The sequence below is a fragment of the Neoarius graeffei genome, chromosome 25 (assembly GCF_027579695.1).
Source record: "Neoarius graeffei isolate fNeoGra1 chromosome 25, fNeoGra1.pri, whole genome shotgun sequence".
In the NCBI taxonomy this organism is placed as follows: domain Eukaryota; kingdom Metazoa; phylum Chordata; class Actinopteri; order Siluriformes; family Ariidae; genus Neoarius; species Neoarius graeffei.
Window position 1 is genome coordinate 41,877,154 of NC_083593.1, and position 27,809 is coordinate 41,904,962.

General features: G+C 39.7%; 1 protein-coding gene across 4 annotated transcripts; it reads right to left on the minus strand.

Annotated features, from left to right (window-relative positions):
- Positions 1-7,245: 7,245 nt before the first annotated feature.
- On the minus strand, positions 7,246-27,778 carry LOC132873045 (stearoyl-CoA desaturase 5-like). 4 transcript variants are annotated; one of them, XR_009651517.1, is made up of 7 exons: positions 27,404-27,778; positions 19,466-19,596; positions 17,633-17,838; positions 12,291-12,523; positions 8,587-8,760; positions 7,611-7,897; positions 7,246-7,350 (listed from the first exon to the last, which is right to left on the minus strand). XR_009651517.1 is itself a non-coding variant. In XM_060908252.1 (7 exons), the coding sequence occupies exons 1-7, from the start codon at positions 27,600-27,602 to the stop codon at positions 7,315-7,317; spliced, it is 1,014 nt and encodes a 337-aa protein (XP_060764235.1). In that variant the 5' UTR covers positions 27,603-27,778; the 3' UTR covers positions 7,246-7,314. The 4 variants fall into 4 exon arrangements, 3 of the variants coding, with proteins under 3 accessions (XP_060764235.1, XP_060764234.1, XP_060764236.1); XM_060908252.1 differs by having other exon boundaries at positions 7,611-7,645; XM_060908251.1 differs by lacking the exon at positions 7,246-7,350 and having other exon boundaries at positions 7,359-7,645.
- Positions 27,779-27,809: the final 31 nt, after the last annotated feature.

A 27,809-nucleotide genomic window follows, 5' to 3' on the forward strand; every position in this document is an offset into this window, starting at 1 on the left:
CTATCCTTACATTTCTGAAGGTACTTTAAAATGTTCTCAGCCTCACCCAGAAACGAGGGGCGTAACTCCTGTTTTGCAGCATAACTGCATACTATACAGCCTTATATCACTGTCTACAAAAACTCAAATGAAAGAAGCAATCAAAGAAAAAAAGGAGAGGAAAGCTTCGAGTTGGCGTGCTGTTGCTCCAGGACAATGTGCCAGTCCACACAGCACAGGTAGCAGTGACAGAAGCAGCCAAATGTGGCTTTGACCTGTTGCCCCATAAACCTTACTCAGCCGACCTGGCACTGTCTGACTTCTGTCTGTTTCCCAAACTGAAATCCCACTCGCATGGTCTCCATTTTCAGAGTGATGATGAAGTCATCCATGCTGTTAAGGAGGATCTGGAGGCTCAAGATGTGACTTTCTTCCATGAAAGGATAGCGAAACGTGAACATTGATGGACCAAGTGCATTCAAGTTAAAGGAGACTATGCTGAAAAATAATGCCAGAACAATCTTTCTCCTGTGACGTTTTCTGGGGGAGGCCGAGAACTTTTTGACGTACCCGCTTAAGCATGCTCATGCTTCATTTTCACTGTTTCAGTTTCTTCCTCCTGTGTTTCCTTTCCTTCTGTAAAGGTAAAAGCTTAAAATCCTTTCCTTTCCAGACATCATCTCATCATTATCTCTAGCCGCTTTATCCTGTTCTACAGGGTCGCAGGCAAGCTGGAGCCTATCCCAGCTGACTACGGGCGAAAGGCGGGGTACACCCTGGACAAGTCGCCAGGTCATCACAGGGCTGACACATAGACACAGACAACCATTCACATTCACACCTACGGTCAATTTAGAGTCACCAGTTAACCTAACCTGCATGTCTTTGGACTGTGGGGGAAACCGGAGCACCAGGAGGAAACCCACGCGGACACGGGGAGAACATGCAAACTCCACACAGAAAGGCCCTCGCCGGCCACGGGGCTCGATCCTTTCCAGACAGTTTCTATGAAAATGATTTTGGCTCTTTTTTCTGCACCCCTTTTGTGTATTGATTGTTCTTTTATTACTTTTTAGGTTTCTGACCTTTGTATGTATACATGTTGTTTATGCACATACTCAATTTGCCACCCAGTTTTGAAACTGACTTTTTTTTTTCTATTGAGTTGAGCACTATTCTGCAGGTACAAACCAACATTAATCTCAAGTCTTGGGGTCATCAACTGGAAGACCTTGGACCTAGATCAAAATAAGTACTTGAATAATACAGGGTTAGTCAAAATTATATTCACACTTAAATGGTAGAAACCATTCATTCACAAAACATGCATCATATGTGCAAGATGATTTACAGGACGGTCTCAACCTGTTCGCCATCATATTCAACACACAAAAACCAGCGAGAAACAAGCCCGGACACACATTTCACGGGGAATAGATGATACCACAGTCCTTGATATCATGACTCATTGATATCATGAACTTTCCTGCTATACACGCGCTCCTTCACCATACCCCATAACCAGAAATCGCAGGGCATCAAATCAGGGGAGTCTGGAGGGCATGGCAATGGTCCACCTCGACCTATCCATCGACCTGGAAATGTGTGGTCGAGATAAGCAAGAACAGTATGGCCAGAATGCAGCGGTGCGCCATCCTGTTGGAAATACCCCGCCAATCAGATCTGTAGTGGAAGTTCACCAATGACGAACTGCTGCACCATCCGTAAGTCTGACGTCACTGTTGGGGTGTCAAAAAAGTAGGGCCCAGTTACGCCAGCAGTGGTAACGGCGCACCACACATTCAGGAGAAAAATAATCCATTAGTGTTAACATAATTTTGACTAACCCTGTACTGTAGCAGAGCTGATAATGGAGTTATAGTTCAGTGACAACGTGTAGTGGCAAATATAGTTCAGCTATATTTTTATATTCACAATAATTTTCGAAACATGATCCGACTTGAGTTCTGTAGCAGATTCTCTTCTGCAGTTTATCAAATGACAGTTAACTTAATTAGTAAATTGAAGCCTGTTCTCAGTTCAGAGACTAGCTACAGGGTTAGTGACATTAGCTCAAAAAAAGTGGAGAGTTTTTACAGACTCATCGATTTTTATCAACCCTTTCTGGTCTGAAGAATGTTTTTGTTCAGAGTCAAAAGTGATGTGAGGCACTTGTATGCAACAAAACCAAACCTCTTTAAATTGTCTTAGCCATAGACTGATCATTAATGGTTAGTTTATGGCTATAACTAAGACAATTTAAAGAGGTTTTGTATAATTCAGTCAAAACAGGATGCAAATCCGCCAAACGACTCGGTGTAAATATAAACAGCGGTATCTCATCTCATCTCATTATCTGTAGCCGCTTTATCCTGTTCCACAGGGTCACAGGCAAGCTGGAGCCTATCCCAGCTGACTACGGGCGAAAGGCGGGGTACACCCTGGACAAGTCGCCAGGTCATCGCAGGGCTGACACATAGACACAGACAACCATTCACACTCACATTCACACCTACGGTCAATTTAGAGTCACCAGTTAACCTAACCTGCATGTCTTTGGACTGTGGGGGAAACCGGAGCACCCGGAGGAAACCCACGTGGACACGGGGAGAACATGCAAACTCCACACAGAAAGGCCCTCGCCGGCCACGGGGCTCGAACCCGGACCCTCTTGCTGTGAGGCGACAGCGCTAACCACTACACCACCGTGGTAAACAGCGGTATGTAAAAGATAATTCGATGCAATAGTTATTACTTCAGTACTTTACAATTCAGCATTCTATTTGCTATTTCGAGGGGATTTAGAAAGTAACATGTGACCTTTACACACACTTTAAGGCCTCAAGATCATCCAGTATCAAGTGAAGAAAATAACCCGACTGAATTGAATCCATTCTTACAGTATTCATTTCCTGATTGTGAGCGATCCTTTATTACATTGACCTCTTAGAATGTGGCTCAGTGCTTACTGCGTGTACTGCACTGTTTCGAGAGGATGTGCCAGTGTTGCACTATTGGACAACCCTGATTCCAAAAAAGTTGGGACAAAGTACAAATTGTAAATAAAAACGGAATGCAATGATGTGGAAGTTTAAAAATTTCATATTTTATTCAGAATAGAACATAGATGACATATCAAATGTTTAAACTGAGAAAATGTATCATTTAAAGAGAGAAATTAGGTGATTTTAAATTTCATGACAACAACACATCTCAAAAAAGTTGGGACAAGGCCATGTTTACCACTGTGAGACATCCCCTTTTCTCTTTACAACAGTCTGTAAACGTCTGGGGACTGAGGAGACAAGTTGCTCAAGTTTAGAGACAGGAATGTTAACCCATTCTTGTCGAATGTAGGATTCTAGTTGCTCAACTGTCTTAGGTCTTTTTTGTCGTATCTTCCGTTTTATGATGTGCCAAATGTTTTCTATGGGTGAAAGATCTGGACTGCAGGCTGGCCAGTTCAGTACCCGGACCCTTCTTCTACACAGCCATGATGCTGTAATTGATGCAGTATGTGGTTTGGCATTGTCACGTTGGAAAATGCAAGGTCTTCCCTGAAAGAGACGTCGTCTGGATGGGAGCATATGTTGCTCTAGAACCTGGATATACCTTTCAGCATTGATGGTGTCTTTCCAGATGTGTAAGCTGCCCATGCCACACGCACTAATGCAACCCCATACCATCAGAGATGCAGGCTTCTGAACTGAGCGCTGATAACAACTTGGGTCGTCCTTCTCCTCTTTAGTCGGAATGACACGGAATCCCTGATTTCCATAAAGAACTTCAAATTTTGATTCATCTGACCACAGAACAGTTTTCCACTTTGCTACAGTCCATTTTAAATGAGCCTTGGCCCAGAGAAGACGTCTGCGCTTCTGGATCATGTTTAGATACGGCTTCTTCTTTGAACTATAGAGTTTTAGCTGGCAATGGCGGATGGCACAGTGAATTGTGTGCACAGATAATGTTCTCTGGAAATATTCCTGAGCCCATTTTGTGATTTCCAATACAGAAGCATGCCCGTATGTGATGCAGTGCCGTCTAAGGGCCCGAAGATCATGGGCACCCAGTATGGTTTTCCGGCCTTGACCCTTACGCACAGAGATTCTTCCAAATTCTCTGAATCTTTTGATGATATTATGCACTGTAGATGATGATATGTTCAAACTCTTTGCAATTTTACACTGTCAAACTCCTTTCTGATATTGCTCCACTATTTGTCGGCGCAGAATTAGGGGGATTGGTGATCCTCTTCCCATCTTTACTTCTGAGAGCCGCTGCCACTCCAAGATGCTCTTTTTATACCCAGTCATGTTAATGACCTATTGCCAGTTGACCTAATGAGTTGCAATTTGGTCCTCCAGCGGTTCCTTTTTTGTACCTTTAACTTTTCCAGCCTCTTATTGCCCCTGTCCCAACTTTTTTGAGATGTGTTGCTGTCATGAAATTTCAAATGAGCCAATATTTGGCATGAAATTTCAAAATGTCTCACTTTCGACATTTGATATGTTGTCTATGTTCTATTGTGAATACAATATCAGTTTTTGAGATTTGTAAATTATTGCATTCCGTTTTTATTTACAATTTGTACTTTGTCCCAACTTTTTTGGAATCGGGGTTGTGTATATATAAGGTTCCCCCCCCCAAAAAAAACCCTGCAAGTTAATCAAAAGAATTTTAATTTTGAACTGGTTTGCCATTTTGACAATGCGTGTCTAGTCAGCGGGAAAACACTAGGAGTGACATTATCGGAGTGAAATATCAGGAAATATTATACATATAGGACACGTTCCATGGAATAAAAACGTATTCTATTCCCTTCTATCAGGTTTCATTCATTTGGTTTGATAGCATGCAATATTGTTATCATATCGCTTATCCTACGTGTATTACATCACTCTACCCAATGGAGAATGAGCGTTGAATATGGTTTACGATATTGCATGGTTGTCAAGACAACATGACATCATACATTGGAACTGACGCGAATATTCAATGAGAAAGTTTTCTGTCGCGCACGAGCAGAAGCATTTCTTTGTTCGCCGGGAAAGAGACAGATGCGTCGAACACCCGAAAGGCTACCAAAACTTCATTATATATTCTTTATGCATGTTTACAAGAGAAAAACATACCAACAGACAATGAAAAACTGGAAGAGAGAATGTGCATGTATGTATAATAATAATAATATTGGCTAGCTATTTTTCGTGGTATATCAGATATATTCCATTCAGCTAGCATGATATTGAACGAGTCAAAGACCCGTTCAATATCATGCTAGCTGAATGGAATATATCTGATATACCACGAAAAATAGCTAGCCAATATTATTTAAATATGTGACTCAGATCCGTGATGCATTTCGTATGAAAAATGCGAGTTTTTCAACACGAGAAGATAAACTTCTTATCTTCAAGCTTATGTGTGTTTTTATTATATAGACACGTTCACAAATAAAGAGTACCCAAATTGATCAAAATGATTCATTGATTTCGTCACGACTGACATATTGAGATTTAGGTCACGGTTTCGGATCGCCATGTCCCGGATGTAGCTCGTATGAAAAATACGAGTGGTGGATTTCCCAGTAAAACACTCCTGTATAAAGCAGTCCTGATAAAACTCTGTCTGATGTGTGTGTTTGGGTGTAACTCCTTCCATACTTGTTTTGAAGTCCTGTTTTGTTTTAACAAGTAGTGCTTAGCAAATTCTAAGCAATACATAGCTACTTGTATTCCTGATTTGTGATTGATCACGATTTCCTGATTAACAATGGACCGATCAGTGATGGGTATTGCATGATGGGATATACACTACCGTTCAAAAGTTTGGGGTCACTTTGAAATGTCCTTATTTTTGAAAGAAAAGCACTGTTCTTTTCAATGAAGATCACTTTAAACTAATCAGAAATCCACTCTATACATTGCTAATGTGGTAAATGACTATTCTAGCTGCAAATGTCTGGTTTTTGGTGCAATATCTCCATAGGTGTATAGAGGCCCATTTCCAGCAACTCTCACTCCAGTGTTCTAATGGTACAATGTGTTTGCTCATTGCCTCAGAAGGCTAATGGATGATTAGAAAACCCTTGTACAATCATGTTAGCACAGCTGAAAACAGTTGAGCTCTTTAGAGAAGCTAGAAAACTGACCTTCCTTTGAGCAGATTGAGTTTCTGGAGCATCACATTTGTGGGGTCGATTAAATGCTCAAAATGGCCAGAAAAATGTCTTGACTGTATTTTCTATTCATTTTACAACTTATGGTGGTAAATGGGGCGGCACGGTGGTGTAGTGGTTAGCGCTGTCGCCTCACAGCAAGAAGGTCCTGGGTTCGAGCCCTGGGGCCGGCGAGGGCCTTTCTGTGCGGAGTTTGCATGTTCTCCCTGTGTCCGCGTGGGTTTCCTCCGGGTGCTCCGGTTTCCCCCACAGTCCAAAGACATGCAGGTTAGGTTAACTGGTGACTCTAAATTGACCGTAGGTGTGAATGTGAGTGTGAATGGTTGTCTGTGTCTATGTGTCAGCCCTGTGATGACCTGGCGACTTGTCCAGGGTGTACCCCGCCTTTCACCCGTAGTCAGCTGGGATAGGCTCCAGCTTGCCTGCGACCCTGTAGAAGGATAAAGCGGCTACAGATAATGAGATGAGATGGTGGTAAATAAAAGTGTGACTTTTCATGGAAAGCACAAAATTGTCTGGGTGACCCCAAACTTTTGAACGGTAGTGTATTATTTGATCTACTGGCCTTCTTGAAACGTTTAATCACAACCCAGGATAAAATTAAAAGTGCAAAAATTAAGTGGTAAACCATAGATCATGTTAATAACAATGAATTAAAAAAAAGCAAATTACACTAGACGTTTAATATCTTGTGACAAAATCCCTTGAAATTATGTTGATCTGTATATTTATGTAGAACTGAATGTGCATTGGGGATCCAGAGCTTTTTTTTTTTTTTCCCTCGAGTATGATGAGTGAGAAAAAGAGATCTTGTTCTTTTATTTACGGGAGCCAACACTGAAATCTGACTATTATACATTGATTTTTTTTCTTGTAAAACAGCACTAGCAATGTACACTTGTGACATCAGCAGAGGAAAAAAACCACACAAAAACTTGTCATAGGACTCCCTCTCTCTCTCTACCTCCCTCCATCCCCAAATCATTCCAAAAGCAATAAAGTCAGAAATGTGTACTCATGCCTTAACGTCAGTAATCTTGTTTATATTTCTATAAGCAGCACTAAAAGTATAAATGCAATTTCGATGACTTAGATGATCACTTTTTATTCATTGTCTGGAAGACCAGCCCAAGGCCCAGTCAGTATAATATATTTTAACAACACTGTGATGAAAATATTGCAAATAATACCTGCAAGAAGAAAAAAAAAAAAAGTCAGTTTGCCAAGAATCTCAAAGTAACTTCATTCTTCTAGCATGTTAAAGACAAAAGTTACATGCACTGATGTACACAGAGCAAAAAGTTACACAGCCACACATTAATGCACTACACATGAAAAACCGTTATGTATGAATGTACATGATGTAATGTATGAAGGAAATCTATAACCTGCTACTCTAAAAATCCTTCATGTCAACTGACGTGAACGAAAGCAAATTATATCTACTCACGTGATGCTTTTTGCAGTATTCTATGCAAAAGGAACCTAAAAATAAGCTAGAAATCAGATATGGAATAAATAATAACCCAGGACTCACCCATGTGACCACCATGTAACAAATATGTATAATCTAGATTTAAAAAGGGGAGACAATACACATTTTCCTTGATTTCCTACAAAATCTGTCTCAACTTTCTTGTAATATGTATTTTAATATTAGAAAAAAAACAAAAACAACCCACCACCTGACTTGGTTTCACTTCAGTTTTTCGTTTTAGTCGTCTTCTGCCATGTTATCTTGCACATAATAGTGAACATATGAGAACATGAGCAGCCATTTAAATCTTAGCATGAACGTGTGTTCAAATAGTGCAAATTTACTCATTATCATTTGGATCAATTCAGCCTCGAGGTCTCGAAAAGCATGAACAACTTGGGCTTTTCTTCTTTAAAGTGCCCGTTTTTCATGAAATTACAAAAAGCAGCAACTTTAAGGCAAAGCCTGCGCATGGCAGAATATAGTGAAAATAAGGTTAAGATATTACTTTATAGGGTAGCACTGGGCAAATATTAACACAACATTAATGTACCGTATTTTAAGTATGCTACAAAATATGTGGATGCATTGGATAATGCTAAAGTTACATGGCTTGCCTAATGAAGGGAAGGAAGGAGAAAAAAAAAAAACCCAAACAAAACACTGGTCACCAATGAATTCTGAAAGATATGCAACAAAAAGATTCACTTTAAAATCTACTCTCCTATGAAACAGCCAAAAAATGTCCACAGGTTCCAACTAAATCTAAGCCATCACAATGGTTCTCTTGTTTATAATTAACTGCTCTGTGACCAATTAGAAGTAAAGACATTTTTAAAGAAAGAACATGACACTCCACTTTTACATTGCTCTTCTGAGATATATATAGATATATATAAGCGGTGCTGAGAGCTCTATGCTGCGTTTGGCTTTCAAGTGCTCCCATCACCTGTCCTTAGCTTCCGAGCTACGATCATCTCTGGTGTGGCTTTCTTCCGGTTGCTGGCGAGGCCGAGCCAGCACATGAGATCGATGAAACACGTGGTGGGGTTGAAGCGAAGGCCAAATTCACTGGCGGCGTAGTCAAAAGGAAACGTGTGATGGAAGTTGTGGAAACCTTCTCCTGTGAGATGAGGAGATACAAAGAGCAATTTAAAAAGAGTCAAGAACAATTTACATAGTCTTGAATCTTAATGAAAAAGACCATTTGTGAATCATTGGCAAAATGGGCAATTTCACAATAGCATGTACAGGGCTCAACATTAAGGACTGCCCGATTGCCCGGGGCAAGTGAAACATGCATTCGGGCAAGTGGGATACTGTATGTCCCTGACATGCCCAACCGGGCAAGTTGAAATGAACATGTATTACGAATTAGCACCACAAAAATGAGGCTTTTTGATATTTTATTTCAGTTCCTAAAAGCGTCCCTCACTACGTATCCGCCATTATGTCTTGGTCGTATTCTTAGTCTCGGTTTCATTTACTGCTTTGCAAGTTATTTTATATCCCCCCGCTGCTGTAGTATGGTACACGTACTGTTTATAGACCCCTTGTGCATGACGTCACGTGATAATTACAGCTGGGGTCAGACAGACACCGTCTTTCATACAAGCAAGGCTTAATCTGTTTTCAATATGGTTAATTTTTGCGCTGTTTTTGCTTGTTCAAACAGAGAAATAGATAAAAGGCATTACCGTCTTCCCGTTATCAAGAAAAACGTGAACAAACAGAAGCAAATGCTTCAAGAACAGCGAGGAAACGAGCGGTTAAAGAATACAAAGAGAGCAGCTCAGCCTGAAAACCAGCGAAATTCACGATTGTATTTAAAATGTATTTTACAAAAACAAAGTCGGAAGTGAGGATGGAAGAGTTTGCTTAAGAATCTTTTTTTTCTGCTGGCGTTCGAGTTAGCTCCTTCATGAAAGTGTTTGATTTTCTTACAGGTGAAGTATGGAATCAATTTTGTGCCAAAATGTTCATACAATACTTTTGAAATATCAAACAAAAACGACAAATCAAAATACAAAAAAAAAAGTCAATTTTTTTAGACTGGCAAACAAATTATTCGTGTAATCATGCAAAATATCAGTCTATTACTCTTCAGAAACCTTTTATTTTTGTTCCGCGTCTTTCTCAGTTTTGTTTGACGTAATTTATTTTGGTTGCGATTCCAGCTTTCTCGTTTGCGCTCCCTGACTTTTTGCTTGCAGTTTTGGCACAAACTTGACGTGTGGGCGGGCTGTCCAGGAATGCATTCCCATTGGCTAACTTGTGTTTGACTGACAGCTACGCTCAGCCATTCCCTACTCGGATTCTGGCGGACTGTTTGATGAGTGACCGATCCATTGACGGTAAACAAGGATGGAGTGGACTTCAGTGGCGACTATGATATTGAATTTACACTTTGTTGAATTAATTCAATATCATAGTCGCCGAAGTCCACTCGATCCTTGTTTACCGTCAATGGATCGGTCACTCGTCAAACAGTGACCGCAACAGCTTCCGGGGGAATGGCTACGCGTAGCTGTCAGTCAAACACAAGTTAGCCAATGGGAATGCATTCCTGGACAGCCCACCCACACATCAAATTTGTGCCAAAACTGCAAGCAAAAAGTCAGGGAGCGCAAACGAGAAGAGCTGGAATTGCAACCAAAATAAATTACGCCAAACAAAACTGAGAAAGACGCGGAACAAAAATAAAAGGTTTCTGAAGAGTAATAGACTGATATTTTGCATGATTACACGAATAATTTGTTTGCCAGTCTAAAAAAAAAAGACTTTTTTTGTTTTTTTGTATTTTGATTTGTCGTTTTTGTTTGATATTTCACAAGTATTGTATGAACATTTTGGCACAAAATTGATTCCATAGTGAAGTCGCTTCCTTATTCGACACAGAAAACCCAGATTGGCTTCAAACAACTTGGACATAAACTCAACATGGAGCGACATGCGCAATAAATCCTGAAAGAACAGAACAGATTAAGAGCAGAGAGCTGGAGGTTTGTTTCTGTTATCAGAGGAACACAGTCCTGTGCCAACTATTTATACATTTTTGTTTTGTTTTTTTGTTTATATCCACCTACCTCTATGTTTAAAAACAAACAAACCCGTGCTGCGTCATGACAGACCGACTGCACTGATTCGGTTACAGGTTACCAGGTCTGTATAAAATCACCCACAACCTCCAAACTGAACAATAATTTTAAACTCAAACATTATCCTGTCTCATGACGCAGCGCGTTTTTTGGTTTTTTTAAACCTAGAGGTGGATGATTAAAAAAAAATTTTAAAAAACAAAAAACCAAGATATATTCTCAAACACAGTACTGTTCAAAAGTCTTGGCACCCTATTGTTTTCTTCACACAAACTTTGTTATAGATTTCCATTTTATGATTTCTACATTATCAATTAATGAACCTACAGTCTGAGAGAGTTCTACACAAACACACTGAACTTTACAACAGCTGCATGCATGTGAAATGGAAATAAACCGACTAAGGCAGGAAAAACTATTTTGGATAAAATTGTTATTGTCCGTTACAAGTAAAAGTAACCAATAACCAAACTTAATAATAAACTTACTCAATAACCAAACTTCAACTCAATGTGTGATCTTCATTTTATGTTGTAATTCACAACTATTCGATGGTTTTCCTAAAAAAAAAAAAAAAGAGTACTCGCAAACTTGGGGCCAAGTGGGTTTAAAAGTTAACGTCGAGCCCTGGTATATTACAACCCCAATTCCGTAAATTTGGGACACTCGGTAAAACGTAAATAAAAAAACAGAATGACGATTTGCAAATCTTGGAAAGCATATATTTCATTAAAAACAGTACAAAGACAACATATCAAATGTTGCAACTAAGAAATTTTATTGTTTTTTGAAAAATATATGCTAATTTTGAATTTGATGTCAGCAATACGTTTCAAAAAATTTGGGACGGGGAAACAAGAGACTGAAAAAGTTGTGTAATGCTAAACAAAACCTAATTTGGTTAATTGGCAACAGCTCAGTAACATGATTGGGTATAAAAAGAGCATCCCAGAGAGGCGGAGTCTCTCAGAAGTAAAGATGGGGAGGGGTTCGCCGCTTTGTGAAAGACTGCGTAGCCAAACAGTGCAACAATTTAAGAATAACGTTCCTCAATATAAAACTGCAAAGAATTTGGGGATCACGTCATCTATGATCCATAATATCATTAAAAGTTTCAAAGATGGCGGGAGCACAGAGTCCGCTATGTTTGCCCAAGTCGACTCGTTTTGGTTAAAAGTAGGTTAAATACGCCCCATGGTGGTCACGTGATATTGTTTCTCATTTGCTTCGGCAATCTCCGGAATCGTAAAATGCAGGATGCGTTTTATCTCAGCAAAACATTTACAACCAGGATATATGGTGTGTGCAGCAGTAAAACATCTTGAAACTCCAACAGCAATAGACATAGAACATTTTGCCCAGAATTCAACTTTGCAGTCAGCATCTTTAACCGTTTTAAAAACCACTGCAATAATGTAAGTAATTTCATGGTAACTATTGTCATTATACTGTTCACTGACTCCACCCCTGTAAATAAGCATGCACAAAAACCCAATCACATCACACTATTAATTGGATGGAAAAATAAATAAATAAATAAATAAATAAATTGTACCAATAGCTCCAAATGTGACGAAGCGGTTTTCTCGAGGGTTGATATTCCTGTTGTAGGGTCGGTTGCCGTACATATGTGCAGCGCTGTTGACTAACCAGGTGATATTGAGAGCAATAGTGTAGCGCAAGACAGAGGCCAGGAAGTAGGAGTTCCACATGCTTTCACCCCAGAAGTACCATGGCACCAGAGTGGGCAGGAAGAAACACATCACCAGCACTGAGATTTTGTAATATCTGGATCAAAGAAAATGCAATAGATAATGTATGATATGGATCTTAATAGTTCATAATGAATTACTTCAGCATAGTTTATTACAAAACAATTATACGGTTAGTTTTTCTCCCCCCTTTTTCTTTAAAGTTTAGCACCTTGCATAAGTATTCCACATTTTGTATTGATACAATCCTGAACTCAAATTGAATGAAGTGTTATATTAGGCATATCAGATGCTTGCCGGCCGTACTGTGTAAACTGTGCATGCAGACGCTCAACTCTTGAATAGTTTCTATCTTTAAAAAGCTGATAATCTCTGCTTTCTAAAGAAATTTATCTCGTTAAGATCTGTTAAGTACTTTGGGAGTAACGGCAAGTTGAAGTTGGTACAACGGAGTGCACTCTCTGCTCATGTGATGTCGGGAAACCACCAGTGATTTTTGAGTCATGGGAAAGTGGTCAGGCTGTCTCTCTCTTCTGATCAGTTTCCAACTGAATTACTTGTGAATAAGATAACTTTTATGGGGATGTTCTCTCACGCTCACTGTTTCTGATGAGGTATTCAGCAAAATTTTCCGTCTGCTAGTTTTGATGTGATGATTCACAGGAGATTTTGAAGCGAGAGTTTTCATAGCTTTACCTACTTATTTTTTTCAAATCAAACTGATTCATGTGAATAAATAACTATTTTAGAATATACAGTGGATATAAAAAGTGTACACACCCCATTAAAATGATATATATATATATATATATTTTTTTTTTGCATCAGAAAAACCTGAGACCATGATAAATAAATTTCAAAACTTTTCCCACTTTTTGTATCGTCACATCTAGACTTGGCAACATTTGCCCACTCTTCCTTGCAAAAGCGCTCCAAATCTGTCAGATTGCAAGGGCATCTCTTGTGCATAGCCCTCTTCAGGTCACCCCACAGATTTTCAATTGGATTTAGGTCTGGGCTCTGGAAGGGCCATTCCAAAACTTTAATTTTCTTCTGGTGAAGCCATTCTTTTGTTGATTTTGATGTATGCTTGGGGTCATTGTCATGCTGAAAGATGAAATTCCTCTTCATAGCAGACACCTGAAGGTTTTGGACTGGTATTTAGAACTGTTCATAATTCCCTCCACCTTGACTAAAGTCCCTGTTCCAGCTGAAGAAAAACAACCCCAAAACATGATGCTACCACCACCATGCTTCACCATGGGGATGGTGTTCTTTTGGTGATGTGCAGTGTTGTTTTTGCGCCAAACATACCTTTTGAAATTGTGGCCAAAAAGTTCAACCTTGGTTTCATCAGACCAGAACACATTTTCCTACATGCTTTTGGGAGAATTGATGTTTTTTTTTTTTTTGCAAAACTTAGCCGGGCCTGGATGGTTTTCTTTGTCAGAAAAGGCTTCCGTCTTGTGACCCTACTCCATAGTCCAGACATATGGAGAATACGGGAGATTGTTGTCACATGTAGTACACAACCAGTACTTGCCAGAAATTCCTGCAGCTCCTTCAGTGTTGCTGTCGGCCTCTCGGCAGCCTCCCTGACCAGTTTTCATCTTGACTTTTCATCAATTTTGGAGGGACATCCAGTTCTCGGTAATGTCACTGTTGTCCCATATTTTCTCCACTTCTTGATGACTGTCTTCACTGTGCTCTATGGTATATCTAATGCCATGGAAATTTTTTGTACCCTTCTCCTGACTGATACCTTTCAACAATGAGATCCCTTTGATGCTTTGTAAGCTCTCTGCGAACCCTGGCTTTTGCTGGAGGATGCAACTGAGTAAATATCTGAATTTTATTTTGGGTTAATCAGAGTCATTTTAGTTGATGGCAGGTGTGAACCCAAAAAGACTGAATGCTGTAATTAAATCAAAAGGTGCTTCAACAAAGTATTAGTTTAAGGGTGTGCACACTTATGCAACCAGCCTACTGTACTTTTTTTTTTTTTTGTGTGTGTGTGTGTGTGTGTGTGTTTTCCCCCTAACAGATTTGTTTGTTTTTCAATTGAATTGTACAGGTTATAGGTCACATTAAAGGTGGGAAAAGTTTTGAAATTATTTATTGTGGTCTCATTTTTTTTTACATCAGAAAAACCTATATCATTTTCACGGGGTGTGGACACTTCATATCCACTGTAACTGTATTGATGAAAAATGTTGAGATCTTAGTGGTCGGAATAATATTTTTAAAAACCGGAAGTCAGAAACGCGAGTGTCAATTTCAATTCAACTAACTGGAATTGTTTATTGGATGCGGATCATACGGTTTTTTCGAGGTTCGCCTTGAAAGCTGTGAACATTAACCGAAATAATCATTTATATTCTTTCATATAAACACTAGTAGGCCCTACTTTTGAGAAATACAAAGGCCTACAGAGCATAAAGAGGGTATTAGAAATATTCTTTTATTACTTTATGTTGATAGAGAATGGTAGATGCGAATGGCATTCAATGCTTATTTACGTATATTTTATAATTGTATTTGTAATTAACGTTGATTTCTCCTTCTTTGTAACGTGTAAATGAGAGTTAAGATCAGCTTTATATTGCACAAATAAAGCCATTTGGTGAAACTTTGGAGGACAGTGTACCGATTTAACGTTTCCCTAATTAGCATACTGAATACTAATTTGCATAATTTGTTTTTACTAATTTTTCAAAAATTTTGTATTCAGTATACATACAGCCGTCTATGTGCCTGCCGATTTCCATGTAAATATCTTGGAAATATAAAAAAGTTATTCAGAAAAAACCATTTGATCTCATTGGTTAACGAGGCCCATTTTGGACCATGTGATCCTCAGACAGAATATTATGGCAGTTTTCTAAAAATTAAGCCATTTTTTCAATCTTTGATTTGTAATATCTCAAGAACGGATAAACATTTTAATTCTGTAAAAATTGTATTTGTTCTGCAACCAATTCTGAATTCAATGAGACCTGTTTCAAGCAATTTGGATTGAATTTGAATTTTCACCTTATATGTCCAGTTATATAATCACCAATCAACCCAAAGTAGCCCACAATATTGAATCAGTAGTTTGCAAAATCATTTACACATATGCAAACATGCACAAATTATGATTGCATAAGTATTCACCCCTGTTACGACTGGGAAAGCTTTTCATCAGCAGGGACTGAAGCAAAATTCAGGGCAATCCCAGTGAAAAAACCTGTTTCTGCCTGGAAGAGACTTGTGACTTGGGTGGACATTCAGCTTCCAACAGGGCAACAACCTTAAAGGAACAGTCCACCGTATTTCCATAATGAAATATGCTCTTATCTGAATTGAGACGAGCTGCTCCGTACCTCTCCGAGCTTTGCGCGACCTCCCAGTCAGTCAGACGCAGTCAGACGCGCGGTCACTCCTGTTAGCAATGTAGCTAGGCTCAGTATGGCCAATGGTATTTTTTGGGGCTGTAGTTAGATGCGACCAAACTCTTCCGCGTTTTTCCTGTTTACATAGGTTTATATGACCAGTGACATGAAACAAGTTCAGTTACACAAATTGAAACGTAGTGATTTTCTATGCTATGGAAAGTCCGCACTATAACGACAGGCGTACTAACACCTTCTGCGCGCTTCGGCAGCGCATTGATACGGAGCTCAGATATCAACGCGCTGCCGAAGGTGTTAGTACGCCTGTCATTATAGTGCGGACTTTCCATAGCATAGAAAATCGCTACGTTTCAATTTGTGTAACTGAACTTGTTTCATGTCACTGGTCATATAAACCTATGTAAACAGGAAAAACGCGGAAGAGTTTGGTCACATCTAACTACAGCCCCAAAAAATACCATTGGCCATGCTGAGCCTAGCTACATTGCTAGCAGGAGTGACAGCGCGTCTGACTGACTGGGAGGTCGCGCAAAGCTCGGAGAGGTACGGAGCAGCTCGTCTCAATTCAGATAAGAGCATATTTCATTATGGAAATACGGTGGACTGTTCCTTTAAAGTGCATATCCTGGACCAATTTCGTGTTGTTGTTTTTTTTTATATGAAAGTCTGTCCCTTTACACACTCATCCAGAAGGGTAATTTTGCACAAGGCCGTCTGTCTACAGCAGAAAAAAATAAAATAAAACGCGTCTAGAAAAATCCCAAGGGAGTCTGGAGCCAGATTCGTGACGTCACCTGCGGAAGCGCCAGCAGGCTGCGCGAGCTTTGCACGGTTTCAGTGCACAGCCTGTGTACACCAAGCGCTCCCATTTCTCTCTCATTGTCCGGTCTTTTGGAAAACGATGAGTACTAATCCCATCAAGCTCGGTGTTGCTACACCCTCCTACGATACATCTGTTAACCATTTTAATAATTACGTGATAACGTTGAAGAAATTTGCAGAAAACCACCAGGTCGTTTTCTCATAAACAAACCAGCGCTGATGTAGGATTCAGAGGGAGGCGTCCCGCACGCGACGTCACGAAAATCAATGTTTGCCGGGAAATCCAAATGCCAAGTTTTTTCAGAGGCGGACCAATTCGCCTCAAATGGCTTGATTTCAACTGAATTTTTCTGGTATTGCGCAAGGTAAAAAAATTGCACAAAATGTGACAGATATTTGACCAAAGTTTAATATAAAATAGGGGAATTACATTGATCTTGCGCCTGAATTTACCCGTGATATGCACTTTAAGCATCCTGCCAAAGCTACACTGGAGTAGTCTAAGAACCTGACACCCAGTCAAATAAGCTCAAACCTCAGTTCAAATGAAAATTTGTGGCAAGACTTGAAAAAAATCACTGTGCACTAATGGTCTCCATCCAATCTGACCAAGCTTGAACAATACAAACTGGCAAAAATATCAGGATCCACATATGCAAAGATGATTGAGACACTTCCGAGAAGCCATGCAGCTCTAATTACAGTCAGGTTCTACCAAGTATTGACCTGGAGGTGTGGTCTACTTAAGTAGTCTGCTTTTTATAAAAAAAAAAAAGTGTCACAATAAAAAAAAAAATCATAATAATCTGCACCTTCAAACGTTTAACTCAAACAGTAAAAATCCCAATTAATTCAAATTTCAATTACAGGTTGTAACAATACAAAACAAAACGTAGAAAAGTTTGAGTCGGTAAATGCTTATGTAGGCATTATCAGTTCTCTTCAGGATTATAGTATAATGGACCTACTTCCTTTGCAACACAACAACAGGGTCAGCCAGCAGATCACTGAGGTCCAGCCGCTTGCCTTTCTCAATCACGTCTTTGTGTTTATGCACCAACAGCCAGCCTACGTGCGAGAAGAAGAAACCTCGCTTTGCATTGTGAGGGTCGGCGTCTGTCTCCGAGTACTTGTGATGGGCCCTGTGATCTCTGGCCCATTCAAAGATATCATTCTGCAAAGAAAATAATGTGTGAAATACACTGAAATCTATTTCACCAACCTTCTGAAGTTTTAGAAGACATCTTGTCAAACAAGTAGCATCTAGATTTAATTGGTGTGGACATAAGAACCATTGAAATGAAATGTTTTTTTTTTTTTTAATAAAATGTTAAACTATAAAATAAGCAGAAAATTCATGATCATCTCTTTTTGCACTTCATTCGACATTAAATACCAAATTATTGGGCATTAAATGTTATGCCAAACAAAATGAAGTTTTCTATACCTTACTGCCAGAAGAGGGAAGGATTGAACATGACTATTCTATTTGGAAGGGTCTAATGGATGGACATAAGTAGTTTTGTCCATTATTTAATCAGACTCTTATGATTTTAATTTCATTTTTTAAGATCTTCACCTTTTTATTTTTCTTAATACATATTAAAAGGAAAGATCATATACATTGTACAGACACTGACTATATAATGGATAAAAAAAAGACCATATAGTTATCAGAAATTAGTATAAATACGGAGGTGATTATAGGAAATCGTGCGCGCTGATTGGTCGAGAGATTCGGATTATTTCTCAATAGTCCGCCAAATCCGAGTAGGGAATGGCTGAGCGTAGCTGTCAGTCAAACGCAAGTTAGCCAATGGGAATGCATTCCTGGACAGCCCACCCACACGTGAAGTTTGTGCCAAAACTGCAAGCAAAAAGTCCGGGAGCGCAAACGAGAAAGCTGGAATCGCAGCCAAAATAAATTACGTCAAACAAAACTGAGAAAGACGCGGAACAAAAATAAAACGTTTCTGAAGAGTAACAGACTGATATTTTGCACGATTACACGAATAATTTGTTTGCCAGTCTAAAAAAAATTGACTTTTTTTTTTTGTATTTTGATTTGTCGTTTTTGTTTGATATTTCAAAAGTATTGTATGAACATTTTGGCACAAAATTGATTCCATACTTATCGGCCTGTTCGGTTTTTAGCCATGTTGAATTTCGTTCGTTTGGTCCACCCACGGCAGGCGTCGCTTATCCGTGCGATCTTCACGAGATTTCGAAACGTGAAGTGTCAGCCAGGTGTCAGTGCCGCCATTTTGAAAACTGTTTTCCAAACGAAATCTTGCACAAAAATGAGTTTAAATGACGATTACTGCCTACTTTTTTCAAACTTTCCTGATTGCTATCAAAACAAACAAAACTTCCGGCTTGATTACATCAGCATTCGAAAGAGCCCGTGCGCATCTTTTGACAACGTCGGCAGATGTCGGTCGCTTTGATTTCCGCTGTACGTTTTACTTCCGTCCTACGAAGTCTCGCACAGGTCTCAGCGAATCTCGTTCACGGCCATTGCTCTGACATATGGACTGATATATTACACGGCATATTTCAAACACTCATAACTTGCTAAAGCAGTGACAAAATAGCTATCAAAAATGCATTTGTATACTTAATAAAATGAGAAACAGAATTTTGATTTAAAAAAAATTGCCTTCAGTTCTCCTTTAAAGCAACATAATATTCATGTTGAAAGGTTTTGCTTGGAGTGTCATATTTCATGCCTGCTTACTCAGTTTTTGCCATTTCCTTACACAAACAGCAGCGTATGTATCATCACACTAAATACTAATCACCTGGAAGGCCATGGAGTTGGCAGCAGCCAGGAAGATCCTTAGAGGCAATTTGGCTTTATAAGACCTGTGACTCCACAAGCGATGAGCTCCAGCTGTAATCCCAAGGGCCGTGATAATGAAACATATATAGGCTGCAAAGGAAAAAACACAAACACGGCAGTCTTCTCATTAAATATCTAAAATATACCTGTCAGTCGAAGACAAAACAGTAATTTAAGGCCACGTTTACGTTAGACCGTATCTGTCTCGTTTTCTTCGCGGATGCACTGTCCGTTTACATTAAACCGCCTGGAAACGCCGGGAAACGGGAATCCGCCAGGGTCCACGTATTCAATCCAGATCGTGTCAGCTCCGGTGCTGTGTAAACATTGAGATACGCGAATACGCTGTGCTGAGCTCTAGCTGGCGTCTCATTGGACAACGTCACTGTGACATCCACCTTCCTGATTCGCTGGCATTGGTCATGTGACGTGACTGCTGAAAAACGGCGCGGACTTCCGCCTTGTATCACCTTTCATTAAAGAGTATAAAAGTATGAAAATACTGCAAATACTGATGCAAATACTGCCCATTGTGTAGTTATGATTGTCTTTAGGCTTGCCATCCTTCCACTTGCAAGTGGTAAGTGATATGCGCTGGGATCACACACACAGCGGCTCAGTCCCGAATCACGGCTTGTGCACTTCACTCGCGCGCTCTGTGAGCTGCGCAGGGCCGGAGTGCGCACCCTCCAGAGGGCACTCGCTGTTCAGGGCGGAGTGATTTGGAGCGCAGGATGCCTGCGGAGCCGAGCGTATCCGTGTATTGGCGTTGCTATGTGCACGCAAATATGTGTATTGGTGTTGCTGTGTGCACGCTAATCGTTTTAAAAACGTTAATCTGATGATCCGCTGATACGGTCTAATGTAAACATGGGCTAAGTAGCCTTCAGTCAGTCTCATCTTGAGCAGGCAACTGGTTAACAACCCCAACGATGTCATCAACCATGAGCACTGACTCCACAACCAATGACTAATATCAAGCTTTTCAGGCTCCGAAGTGTGCTAGACTGATCAAGAGACTGGAACACAAGCTACAGTGATAAGTCAGGTGAATGAGTTTGTCTGGGAGAGGTGGGGTGTGCTCAGTCTCCTCAAGGCCTACGTTTCCATAGAAACTGGACTCTTGCTATTTTTCAGATGTGCAACATTGGATTCAGGGTTGCATACAGACAAATACACACACCCCTGATGGTTTTGACATCTACGACATACACCACACTTTGGTGTGGAATGATGGCCTTGGCGATAGTCGGTCCTTCAGCTAAGAGATACAGATGAAAATGGTTTCGCCCAATACTCGATTCAAAGAATTTTATTTACGGCCAGGACAGCTTGCTTGTTTTATTACCTCCACCAACTGTGTTGGAGAAGGTTATGTTTTCACCACCATTTGTTTGTTTGATTGATTGCCTGTTCCCAATGTAACTCAAAAAGTAGTGAACAAATTTTTTTTTTTTAAGATTTTTTTTGGGGGGGCTTTTTGCACCTTTATTGGATAGGACAGTGTAGAGACAGGAAACGAGCAGGACAGAGAGACAGGGAGGGATCGGGAAATGACCTCGGGCTGGAATCGAACCCGGGTCCCCGGATTTATGGTACGGCGCCTTATCCACCTGAGCCATGACGCCCCCGTAGTGAACACATTTTGAAGAATTTTTTTCAGGAAAGGTGATCCACGGACCAAGGAACCATTTATTTTATTCTATCCACATTCACTGGATAGGAGCAATCGTGCACTCTGATTGGCTACTCTACTACTAGGATATCAGCTCATATACCATGAGTAGAGAAAAACAAAATGGTGGAGCGTGTTATTGAACCAACTGAGGGTGAAATAAAAACCTCTACTCGAAAACAAACACCCCAAAAATACAAAAAAAAGGCAACAAAATATGGAATAAAAGTATTTGATGGTAAGAACATATCTTTTTGTTTTATTTTTCAAGCATTATTAGAGCATTTTTTTTCCACAAACTGCGACTGTCATCTCACCAGTTTGTTTAAATACTAAGCAGAAATTATTTTGTCGGACGTTTTGTATAAAGTTTTTATTTATCGAACTTCTCATCTCATCTCATTATCTCTAGCCGCTTTATCCTTCTACAGGGTCGCAGGCAAGCTGGAGCCTATCCCAGCTGACTATGGGCGAAAGGCGGGGTACACCCTGGACAAGTCGCCAGGTCATCACAGGGCTGACACATAGACACAGACAACCATTCACACTCACATTCACACCTACAGTCAATTTAGAGCCACCAGTTAACCTAACCTGCATGTCTTTGGACTGTGGGGGAAACCGGAGCACCCGGAGGAAACCCACGCGGACACGGGGAGAACATGCAAACTCCACACAAAGGCCCTCGCCAGCCCCGGGGCTCGAACCCAGGACCTTCTTGCTGTGAGACGACAGCGCTAACCACTACACCACCGTGCCGCCTATTTATCGAACTTGCAAAACAAAAACAAACAAGCTCCGTTTCTCAAAATCCAGTGAATGTGGATAGAATAAAACCGTTATTCCACTCAATCTCGTCGTACATGGCTTATAGCCGACTTGATGCTATGCACCTCGTCGGCTATCAGCTCATGTACGACTCGAGTTCGTGGAATAACTTAAATAGTTTGATGCAACTCCAGATACGTACGTAGATCCAGGATTTCTTTTCTGTCTGTTCCCAACGTAACTCAAAAAGCAGTGAACGAATTTTGAAGAATTTTTTCATGAAAGGTGGTCCATGAGCCAAGGAACCATTTATTTTATTCTATCCACATTCACTGGATAGGAGCAATCGTGTGCTCCGATTGGCTACTCTACTACTAGGATATCAGCTCGTATACCATGACTAGAGAAAAAACAAAATGGCGGAATGTTTTATTGAACCAACTAAGGGTGAAATGAAAACCAGTACTCGAAAACAACCCCCCCCCCCCCAAAAAAAAGTAGGAAAATATGGAATAAAAGCATTTGATGGTAAGAACATATCGTTTTGTTTTATTTTTCACAAATTGCTCCTGTCATTTCGGCGGTTTGTTTACATACTAAGCGGAAATGATTTTGTCGACATTTTGTATAAAAGTTTTTATTTATCGAATTTGCAAAACAAAAACAAAACAAGCTCCGTTTCTCAAAATCCACTGAATGTGAATAGAATAAAAGAGTTATTCCACTCAATCTCGTCATACATGGCTTATAGCTGACTCGGTGCTACGCTCTTCATTGGCTACCAGCTCATGTACGACTCGATTTCGTGGAATAACTTAAATATTTTAATGCAAATCCAGATACGTATATAGATCCAGGATTTCTTTTTGGACTGTTTGCAAAAAATAGTGAACGGATTTGGATGAAATTTAGTGTCCATTTTTAATATCCTAGGTTCAAGTGATTTTATCTTGACGCTGATATCGTATGCGGCTTGGTTGAGGTATACACTATTGTGTGCCCTTCTAGTCCACATCTGAGATATGATAAGATAATGCACAAGCATTTTAATATCATGCATGTCCCAAAGGAAAAAAAAAGGAAAAAGGAAAAAGAAAAAAAGAATATTTTTTTCATGATGCTAGGTGTGTTTGGGGTGACTGAAAATGTGTCAGGAATATACAGACACACATACATATATGTATACGTGTCTGTATATTCCTGACACATAAATATTAAAATCAGCATATTGTATGCATGTGCACATACATACAATATGCTGATTTTAATATTTAATGTTATATTACATACAACATTAAATATTAAAATCAGCATGCACGCACACACACACAATTTTTTATATATGCGCGGATTTTAATTTTTTATATATATCAGGGCTTGAAATTCGCGGTGGTCCGGTCGCCCAAGGCAACTTAATTTGTCATTTAGCGGGTAATTCCTGCCAGTTGAAAATAAAAAATACATATGAAGCGAGGATTCAGACTAGGGCTGTGTGATATATCAAATATACTCGATGTATCTCTGAAAATTCTGTGTGAGATACATTTAATTATTATATCGTAACTATCGAGTATTTTATGGTCATCTGCTGACTTGCGTTTGTTTCGTGTTTGTTTAAAACCTTTCCCGGTGGTTTTCTCCCTGTCCCTCAGGCAGTAACGTGAGAGGCTGCCTAAGGGTAAAAAAAACAATAACGTCACGCACTCGCCAACCGATCCCGGGCGACATCTCGGTGCTGAAAGGAACTTGCGGGAAGATTTCCTAGTTTTGGTTTACAGCGCTGACTCAGTTCGTGCAATCGCTGGTGTTGCATAGGCTACTGTGTAAGCTCTGTCAATTTCAGCGACAAATTAAAAATGGAAGCGGACGAATTGGTTCCTAAAAGAACTAGTAAGGGGTCAGTCATCCGGCATGTTTTTGGATATTGCGAAGAGGACATGGAACAGCAAATGCCAGTTTGTAAAGTGTGCAAAAAAAAAAAAAAAACAGTATCAAAATACTCAGGTCTTGAAATAAGTGCACATTAGTCATGAACAATGGTAACTACTCTCTTTTGTGTTATTTTTGACAGAAGTAAAATTCATACATGAACAAATTTTGGCAAGTTGATTTTCTGTTTGGCGAGTTACTTTGGAAGGTAACTAGTCCGGCTGGCTGGTGAAAAAAATATATGAATTTCGAGCCCTGTATATATTAGGGTGCATCAGTTGCCCTCACTTTCATAAAATCTGATGCATTTTTGTTTGGGTGTTCCTTTTCACCAATAAAGACATCCTGTAAAATTTTTTGACCATATTCAAAAGTCTAATGGTGGCACCATGAGGTTCATTTTTTGCCAAAAACCGCTTATTTTATGTTTTCGCGTAAGGTTTGAATCACAATGTTGGACTCCATTTATTGATTTCTTGTGACCCAGAGATCATGTTAAGTACCTTTGCGAGGGATTGAGAAGCATTAATGTGATTCATAATACATTTGTATTGTTTAAAAGTAGTTGAACAATGATTCAATGAACAGCTGAAACTCAAACTGTGCTTGATAATATATTTAGAATATGGACTAAAAATGTGGATCTAAGATATTTGGTATACTCTATAAGGTGCCATAATGTTTCATGAAAAGTGATCGAAATTTTGTCATAAAAGTCATAAAATAGCAGCTTTTTCCATAACTTTGAGCTCCTGGTGCCACCATTAAACTTTTGAATTTTGTCAAAATATTTCACCCAGTGTGTTTTCTTACCAAAAGGAACATAAAAACAAAAATGCATCATGATCGGAGGAACTTTTCATTTTTAGGGGGCAACTGATGCACCCTAATTATATATATATATATATATATATATATATATATATATATATATATATACACACACACACACACATACATACATACAGGGCTCGAAATTCATATATTTTTTCACCAGCCAGCCGGACTAGTTACCTTCCAAAGTAATATATTATATATTAGGGTGGTCCTGAAATGTATGGGAAAATTTTTTTTTATACCAAAACATTCCGACCACCTTACCATTTTTTTACATAGGCTAAAAGAAGGCAACAAGCAAAATTTCAGAAAAATTGGTTAATATTTCGAGGTGCCACACGAGGTTGCAAATCGGGTTAAGCCATTAACATTAGTTGGTGTGTAGACTGTTGCAGAGAAGATCTCAAACCCCCAAAACGTCACAGTTGTAGAGGGAATATGCCACTTCTATGAAAAAGAAGAGGCAGGAAGAGTTTATAGACTGATAGAAGGTTAACTTTCATGCACTAAGGGGTTCTTAAACAATGAGCACTGATCGTAATATGCTGATGAAGTTGTGAATGTTTTTCTTTCTATGTTTTTCAGATGGCTAGTAACAGTAATACAAGTAGTACCGGTGGTGCAAAGCACAAAACCAGAAAGGACAATTATGTTTGGTTAATTGGTCCCACTTCCAAGGAACTGTCTGGGAGAACGCTTCCTTCTGCTAGGGAAGTCCTTAGTGTGTTCTTTTATCTCCACAAGATACCAGAATACCGAAGGGTTTAGAAAATCACAGACAAGTTATTTTATATTGTGTCTTGAGTGAAAACTTTAATGGCTTTGTGGCACCTCTAAACATTGTTCAATCTTAACCAAATTTTGCACAATAACTTCTTTTAGGCAATGTAAAAAAAAAGGTAAGGTGGTCATAACAAAATCCTAAAAAAAAAATTTGGGGGACCACCCTAATATATATGCATATTTTAATGTTATTATATATTTTATATACACTAGGGTGCATCAGTTGCCTCCTAAAAATGAAAAGTTCCTCCGATCATGATGCATTTTTGTTTTTATGTTCCTTTTGGTAAGAAAACACACTGGGTGAAATATTTTGACAAAATTCAAAAGTTTAATGGTGGCACCAGGAGCTCAAAGTTATGGAAAAAGCTGCTATTTTATGACTTTTATGACAAAATTTCGATCACTTTTCATGAAACATTATGGCACCTTATAGAGTATACCAAATATCTTAGATACACATTTTTAGTACATATTCTAAATATATTATCAAGCACAGTTTGAGTTTCAGCTGTTCATTGAATCATTGTTCAACTACTTTTAAACAATACAAATGTATTATGAATCACATTAATGCTTCTCAATCCCTCGCAAAGGTTCTTAACATGATCTCTGGGTCACAAGAAATCAATAAATGGAGTCCAACATTGTGATTCAAACCTGATGCGAAAACATAAAATAAGCGTTTTTTGGCAAAAAATGAACCTCATGGTGCCACCATTAGACTTTTGAATATGGTCAAAAAATTTTACAGGATGTCTTTATTGGTGAAAAGGAACACCCAAACAAAAATACATCGGATTTTATGAAAGTGAGGGCAACTGATGCACCCTAATGTATATATATGCATATTTTAATGTTTTTTATTATATATTTTATATACACACACACTAAAATCAGCATATTATATAACAAAAAACAAAAAATATAAAATAAAATAGGAGATAATATATATAATTATCTATGAATGTCTGCATATTCCTGACAAATTTTCAGGAACCCCAAACACACCGAGCATCATGAAAAACTACTCATCTCTAGCCGCTTTATCCTGTTCTACAGGGTCACAGGCAAGCTGGAGCCTATCCCAGCTGACTACGGGTGAAAGGCGGGGTACACCCTGGACAAGTCGCCAGGTCATCACAGGGCTGACACACAGACACAGACAACCATTCACACCTACGGTCAATTTAGAGTCACCAGTTAACCTAACCTGCATGTCTTTGGACTGTGGGGGAAACCGGAGCACCCGGATGAAACCCACGCGGACACGGGGAGAACATGCAAACTCCACACAGAAAGGCCCTCGCCGGCCCCAGGGCTCGAACCCGGAACCTTATTGCTGTGAGGCGACAGCGCTAACCACTACACCACCGTGCCGCCCAAAAACTATTCTGTCATATATATTTATATATCTATGCTGATTTTATTGTTAGGTATGTAAGTGTTTGCTGCTAAATTATTGATAAGAAGTGGTTTAGGAAAAAAAAAAATCACAGACAAGTAATAGCTATGGTTACTTTGAACACCCTTACACACAGCACATACACCAAGTCTGTGCACCTTACCTTACTTCATAATGTGTAATATTTTATTTTATAATGTGACTCTCTCGTGCAATACCTCACTCCATAATGTGTAACACAACACATACACCTCAGACTGTGCACCTTACCCCCCTTACACCCCCCCTTCCTCTCTCCACGCTGTTTGCACTGTTATTGGAGATGCTTTAATCTCATTGTACATGTGTATAGTGACAATAAAGGCATTCTATTCTATTCTATTCTATTCTAAAATGGCTCGTTGTTTGCATGCAGCTGATGAGCGTTTCCGGATGCTGAGGGAGATGTGAGCAGAGGCCCACTGCACTGCTCAGCTCAGCTCTCCCACTCCCACACTTACACCAGATCCAGGTGAAGGGATGCGAGCTGGGGATGATGATCAGGGAGTAAAGCGCGCCGGTATGAAGCAGACCCATGAGAATCACGTTTCTCCAGACGATGCGCTGCCGCTTGGCTCCGACCAGCTCGGGCTTTTCAGCGCCATCCGGTCCGGCTCGGTCCGCCAGCTCACAGCGCTCACCATCCGGAAGTGCGTCCATCTCGAAAATTCTCAAATCACCAAAACGACGTGTATTTCCAGGCGTCCGAGAACCAAAACAAACCAAATGCACGTCAGTTGATATCCATACGGGTTTAGATCGCAACAGCAGCTGCTCAGCGCTCCGGGTGCTGATGAGCGCAGACGCACAGGATCCCGGTTAGATTCGACACTCTAACGCGTATGGAAGGCCATAAGTGTCAAAATG

Excerpts from the sequence above, each read along its gene's own strand:
- LOC132873045 (XM_060908251.1), bottom strand. The coding sequence starts at position 27,602 with ATGGACGCACTTCCGGATGGTGAGCGCTGTGAGCTGGCGGACCGAGCC. Across the intron at positions 17,839-19,465 it reads CCAACTCCATGGCCTTCCAG|AATGATATCTTTGAATGGGC; the intron begins GTGATTAGTATT and ends TTTTCTTTGCAG. Across the intron at positions 7,646-8,586 it reads AGCTCGGAAGCTAAGGACAG|GTTCCTTTTGCATAGAATAC; the intron begins GTGATGGGAGCA and ends GCTTATTTTTAG.